The sequence below is a fragment of the Sitodiplosis mosellana genome, unplaced genomic scaffold (assembly GCF_009176505.1).
Source record: "Sitodiplosis mosellana isolate CC-2019 unplaced genomic scaffold, AAFC_SMos_1.0 Smas_scaffold_6162, whole genome shotgun sequence".
NCBI classification, from domain to species: Eukaryota; Metazoa; Arthropoda; class Insecta; order Diptera; family Cecidomyiidae; genus Sitodiplosis; species Sitodiplosis mosellana.
In genome coordinates, this window is record NW_022601403.1 from 2,723,262 (window position 1) to 2,729,913 (window position 6,652).

At 36.2% G+C, this 6,652-nt stretch overlaps 2 protein-coding genes across 2 annotated transcripts; one reads left to right on the forward strand and one right to left on the reverse strand.

Moving 5' to 3' along the window:
- The first annotated feature begins 9 nt into the window (after positions 1 to 9).
- On the forward strand, positions 10 to 3,908 carry LOC129574382 (T-complex protein 1 subunit epsilon). The gene is made up of 4 exons (XM_055456359.1): positions 10 to 809; positions 1,243 to 1,729; positions 2,378 to 2,517; positions 2,677 to 3,908. The coding sequence occupies exons 1-4, from the start codon at positions 702 to 704 to the stop codon at positions 3,577 to 3,579; spliced, it is 1,638 nt and encodes a 545-aa protein (XP_055312334.1). The 5' UTR covers positions 10 to 701; the 3' UTR covers positions 3,580 to 3,908.
- A 288-nt stretch (positions 3,909 to 4,196) lies between these two features.
- Positions 4,197 to 6,254, reverse strand: LOC129574385 (uncharacterized). The gene is made up of 2 exons (XM_055456367.1): positions 5,106 to 6,254; positions 4,197 to 4,877 (listed from the first exon to the last, which is right to left on the reverse strand). Exons 1-2 carry the CDS (start codon positions 5,907 to 5,909, stop codon positions 4,422 to 4,424), a joined length of 1,260 nt encoding a protein of 419 aa, XP_055312342.1. The 5' UTR covers positions 5,910 to 6,254; the 3' UTR covers positions 4,197 to 4,421.
- Positions 6,255 to 6,652: the final 398 nt, after the last annotated feature.

The window sequence follows — 6,652 nt, forward strand, 5'->3', positions numbered from 1 at the left end:
GACACACAAAGTGTATGTGTGCATTGTCGCACAACGCTCAACGCTCAACACAAAAATTATTGCGTTTGTTTTACTGTCACACACAGACACACACAGACGCACACGCACACAGGTACAAGCGCATGTTCTTCATTGCACGATAGAAATCGCACTTGACATTTAGCCCATCGCTGAGTATCACTCGAAATGAGAATCAGCTTTCTGCTAAATACATGTGGCGCGGCCGCTACTGTAAACATTGACATCGATGAAAACATTGCCAACTTTTTTCTTTCATAAAAATATTTTTCGCATGAAAAGACAATTCTTCCTAATATTTTCTTCCTAAAAAATTCTTCTTTAAAAAAATGAACAGAAAAAATGAAAACATGAAAAAAAACCTATGAAAAATTAAATGAAATCGGTGAAAAGACTTCATTTTCACCTGATTCGAATCCAAATTGAATTTCAAGTAACTCAAATGATACTCAGGCGTAAGTACGCGATTCGATGCCAATCATTCTGGACTTGACGTTTCGTTCACACATGTGACACAAGCCGTATTGTTTGACAGCTCTCGCATTGAATGGCTGAAACAGTTCAACTTCACAGACGTTTGTAGTTACAATAGAGACCCGGCTACACTCAATTCGAACCAAAAAATCCATTTTTTTAATCGAATATCATCGGCGTGAAAATTGTTTAAAATTGCATAAAAAACCATGGTTTCGTTTCCCGGAAGCATTGCATTCGATGAATTCGGCAAGCCTTTCATCATTTTACGTGATCAAGACCAACAAAAGCGTCTCACAGGGAACGATGCAATTAAGGTTAGTTTTGAACGAAATAGGCATTGTGAATCGTATGAATCATGCGACTGAAGAAAAAAAAAACCGACCGGACCATCCGATCAAAAAATTCACCAAATTTCTATGAAAAGTGTTGTGATTTTGTGTAAAAACCATTGTAATCATGGATTTTCATTGCTGTGTACTAAGTTTGGCCAGTGACAATGGCAGAAATTTCATAAAAATGCTTAAAATGTACGGTTTTTCGAAAATCTGGTGTGTCTTGTGATCAACGGAGTGTGTGTTAAGCTCCGCCCATTGACAATAAACACAATGAATACACACATGTCGAATGTTCTGGGTGAATCAACAATACCTTTCGAATAAAACGAAAAAAAATTCCATTTGCAAAAAAATGTGATTTGTGATGTGAAACGAATTTTTCTAATGATTTTATTTTCATGCAAATTTCTAGAGTCACATTCAAGCGGGAAAACAAATTTCATCCACGCTGAAAACATCGCTCGGTCCAAAGGGTTTGGACAAAATGATGGTGAGCAGCGATGGTGATGTCACAGTCACAAATGACGGTGCCACCATTCTGAAAATGATGGATGTTGAACATGAAATTGGCAAATTGATGGTACAATTGAGTCAATCGCAAGACGATGAAATCGGTGACGGTACAACCGGTGTTGTTGTATTGGCGGGCGCTCTATTGGATCAAGCCGAAGCTCTGCTCGATCGTGGCATTCATCCCATTCGCATTGCGGACGGTTTTGAATTGGCCGCACAGTGTGCGGTTAAATGTTTGGATAGCATCGCCGAACCATTCCCAGTTGCATTGAACGATACAGAACCATTGGTACGCGTTGCTATGACCACACTCGGTAGCAAAATCATCAATAAATGCCATCGTCAAATGGCCGAAATTGCTGTCAATGCGGTTCTTACGGTTGCTGGTGAGTTTTTTTTTAGACTTTTTTTCATGACTTTTACATTTGGAAACTTTTTTTGATGAAGAAAAATCGAAAAAAAGTACAATGATCCCAATTGTTCACCAAAAATTTTATGAAAATTGTGCGGAACTGTTCGAAATTAGTTGAAGATTTATTGAAATTCACTTAAAATTCTAAAGTTTCTATGGGAATTTAATGCATTTTATTACAAATTCGACGGATATCATTGGAATTTTGTCGGATATTTTTGGAATTCCATCAAATTTCATAGAATTTTATGGAAAATCGACCATTTCTACTGAAAGCGTGTAAAAATTTGTTAATATTCACCGGAAATTTGTGAAATTTCATCAAAAATTGGTCGATTTCTGTAGAAAAAATTTGTTTTTTTACAAAACTAAACATCAAATCTCGTTGAATATTCATGTCTATTCATATTCACACATATATCTATGTTCGTAGCGTTGCGTGCATCGTAGCGCACAGAGAGAGACAATATTCAGTGAAATTTTGTAAAATCTCAATCCGAAATCATTAAAATTCATTTTTATCACCGAAATCCATAAAAAAAAATTACACGAAAAAAAAGAATTCCGTCGAATAAGAATCGATCGGCTGAACTAATTCCCTGTTTTTGTTTTCATTCTGCAGATTTGGAAAAGAAAGATGTCAACTTTGAGTTGATTAAAATCGAAGGCAAAGTTGGCGGTCGCATGGAAGACACAATGCTTGTGAAAGGTGTGGTTTTAGACAAAACAATGAGTCATCCACAAATGCCAAAGAGCATGAAGGTAAGAACGTGTTTTAATTTTCTTTGGTGTTTTTTTTAATAACACATCGTGTTATGCATCGTAAAGGGGATTTCCTATTTCTCACTTCCAAAATCAGCGAAAAAAAATCCATTTTACAAAATGTTAACATTTCCTTCCAATTTTTTTTTTTCATTTCAGGATGTAAAAATGGCGATATTGACCTGTCCATTTGAACCACCAAAGCCAAAGACCAAGCATAAGTTGGATGTTAAATCGGCCGAAGACTACAAATTGTTGCGTGCATACGAAGCGGAAAAATTCGAAACGATGGTGAAGCAAGTGAAAGAGGCCGGTGCCACATTAGCCATCTGCCAATGGGGTTTCGACGATGAAGCCAATCATTTGTTGTTACAACACAATTTGCCAGCCGTTCGATGGGTGGGTGGACCGGAAATTGAATTGATTGCAATTGCAACGGGTGGTCGTATTGTGCCACGTTTCGAAGAGTTGAGCGCCGATAAGTTGGGCTATGCGGGTACCGTACGTGAATTGGCATTCGGTACGACAAAAGATAAAATGCTTGTGATTGAAGATTGCAAGAATACAAAGGCGGTCACCATTTTGATTCGTGGCGGTAATCAAATGATCATTGCCGAAGCAAAACGTTCCATTCATGATGCATTGTGTGTGGTGCGTTCGTTGATCAAGGATTCGCGTATTGTGTACGGTGGTGGTGCAGCTGAAATTGCATGCTCATTGGCCGTGGCCAAAGAGGCCGATCAATTGTCATCACTTGAACAGTATGCATTTAGATCGTTCAGTGTTGCACTCGAAGCGATTCCATTGGCATTGGCCGAAAATAGTGGCTTAGCACCGATTGAAACATTGTCCGAATTGAAATCACGACATGTCAACGAAAAGTGCACATCATTGGGTGTGGATTGCATGTTGAGCGGCGAATCTGATATGAAGAAACATCATGTCATCGAATCATTGCACTCGAAGAAACAACAACTCATTTTGGCCACACAACTCGTCAAAATGATCCTGAAAATCGACGATGTTCGCTCACCACAAGATAGTCACGGTCATGGATACTAATCACATATAAACACCACAAGATAGTCACGGTCATGGATACTAATCACATATAAACACCACAACACACTAGCATCTCGTTTTACCATTAACAAGCCAGCGAAACAACTACACTCATCAATGATAGAAACAACAAAATCTTCTCTTGATTTTCATTTTTAGCCTCATATGCTGAACAGTATCACACAAACCAACACACTCTTTTGTCTCAAGTCATTTTGGTTCGATGACAACCGTACTTTTTTTTCTCTGAGTTATGTTTAAAACACTTAATCAATTTTCGTTCTAATAAAATCTACCACTATATTTTTGCTTAACAATCATTGAGAAAATTTTCGAGTTTTTTTTTATGCTCTTTTTTTCTAGTTTTTTTTATTGAAACAGCTTTAGGACCTTTTTTTAGGTTTTCGACATTTTATTCTAGACAGATTTGTCTTTTTGGACAGTTGTATCAGGCTTCGATCGGCTTTGATCAACCTCAACTCTTCGAGGTCCTCGAGTGGTCTTAAATGGCCTCGATGATGATCATAAGGATAAAGCGACATTACTCATGTACATTTGAATGGATTATTAACACTAAACTTGAAACATTCGCATAATGATGATTTATGACAGTTAAATTAATTGATTAACTAATTTTTTTATTTAATTTAATTATAATTTACAGCATTTTTTGAAGAAAAAAATTGAATATACAAATTCCCCTCTTATCTGAAGTCATTTTAAAAATGACTCGAGCCACTAACAAAACAACCATAATGCGTTGAAAATGAAGCTACTTGAGAGATCTTCTCCGATCGTTCATCAAACCCTATTTAATGATTAGTTGTCAAAAAAAACCGACCCTATTCACATTTCACATATCCATAATCTACAAGATCCGTAACGAGACCGTTGATTTGTTTACTGAATTCGGCTTGTGTTTCATCGTCGAATTCGTGGACAACGTCAGCTTCTTCGCCTCGCTCCAGACACTCAGCATAGTCATCTAAATTGGCGACATCTTTTGCTTTGGCCAAACGTATTGTGATGATCATAGGTGCCAGCAGCAGAGCATAGTCACTGTATTTTCGCATTTGTTCTTGGAAATTTTCGTACGTATACAATTTGTTCGGGTCACTTCCCAGCTTTCGAATTGTTTGGCTCAATGAAGAATAGTAGGTCTTTAGGAGTTTTTCGTAATGCAAATCACGAAACGGTTTGTCCGTTGATGAAAAAATGTTGTACAGCACATCGATGACAGGAGGACTGTAGTGCGTTAATTGCCAGTCAACAAAACATATCGATTTTAACTGCTTTTTCTGAAAGAGAAACGGAGAAAGTTTTAAAGATTCAGATACCTTAAAAAAATTCGATTTATCCAACATTTTTTTCATTCAATTTTTTTTGTCAACATTTTTTAAATATTTCCGACTAAAAAATGTCTTATTTTCGAAATTTGACTCGATTAATTGAAACTCGATTAGTTTGAGAAAGAAATCAATCAAGAAAAGAAAAACTTTGGAATAAAAAAAAATTCAATTTCTTACATTATCGTTTCTGTGTTGAAACAAAAAGTTATTATTCCAACAGTCACCGTGTAGCATGATACCAAATTCATCGCAATACGGTACGCTTTTCAGCTTTTCAGCTCGTTCCAAAAAGGTGTTTCGAAAGTTTTGCATGATTTGTTTGTGTTGTGGTTTTTCCAGCACATTGATAGAGCGATCAATCAGTGTTTTGATAAATGATTTGATTGTAGTTTTCACATAGATGCCAACGAAAAAGTCGGTAAGTTGTTGGAATTCGCGGAATTCATTTGGTCGTTGATCTTTCATTGCAAATGAAATGGCATGAAATTTACTCAACTCTTTCATAACGAGTAGCTCATGCTCTAGGTCAACCGTTTCATCTTTGGGCCACATTTCGTAGTTTTTCGATCTCAAATCTTCCATTAGCAAAATGTACGTTTGCTTTTCTTCGTTCACTTCGCACGCATACACTTTCGGGAATGACAGAAATGAATCGGCTTCACTAAGACCTTTTTCACGTTGGAATCGAACGAAGGCTGGTAACAGTTTTGAATAAATGTAAATCTCACGACTAAACACTAACGATGTGGCGAAGTTTTTCTGACGAATTACATTCCTTGGTGGCGCCTTACATAGTAAATGCAGTTCTTCTGATTGAGTTTGACCATTTTTTCGCCGCGTTCCAGTCAATGTTATGGCGGTCATGATTCCAAGGAAGTTATCACCGTGCGCAGATCCAGCCTTTGTTTCGATTTTAAAATCTGTGAATCCTTCATTTTTTGCGACTTTATGCACACAATTTATCACGTAGTCGGGTAACATCTTTGGGTTTTTTTTTAGCTTTTTCTTTATTATCGTCGAACGTTTTTATTCAGCGTTTTTCTTTTATTTTAACGGTTCCTCCAGATTTTTTTTTCAAATTTCTGACCGACTTTTTTTTTTGGGGTGTAAAGTATGTTTCAAATTAACAGATTCGAATGTGTTTGATCGAATTTAAATCAAAATCGTCTTGAGAATTTAATAAAAGTAAAAAATCTTTAGAAAAACTAAAAAAAAATCGCAGTTTTTGGTCCGAACAATCGCAGATCAATGAAATGTGTTTTGGAAGGTATTGGAATCGAATGCTATGAGATGAACTTTAAATACACATTAGATTCACTTGACTGTAGACTGAGAGTATCAACTCATTGTTATTTATATGAAAATATCTCGCGCTGCTAAACTGTTTGCATCATTTTATTTTATGTGTTCACACAAAACTCCTCTATAATTTAACATGTTTGCCTTCATTTCAATTGTAAGTTTCAATATAAAAGTATATTTTTTTCGTTTGATAGACATACATTCGCCTCTTTTATTTCCTCTTTAGAGTCTCAATTCGAGACAAATGATAACAATTCAACAATATCAGAATGATCCACCCAGAATGAAATTGCAGTTTCGATTCAATCGACAAGTGTAATAACATTGCATGAATCATGAGAAAGTCTCACGATTCCCATAAAATTGTTGTTCACTTTGATAATAATGCAAATTTTTTATTACGTTGAATAATGTCGCTAAAA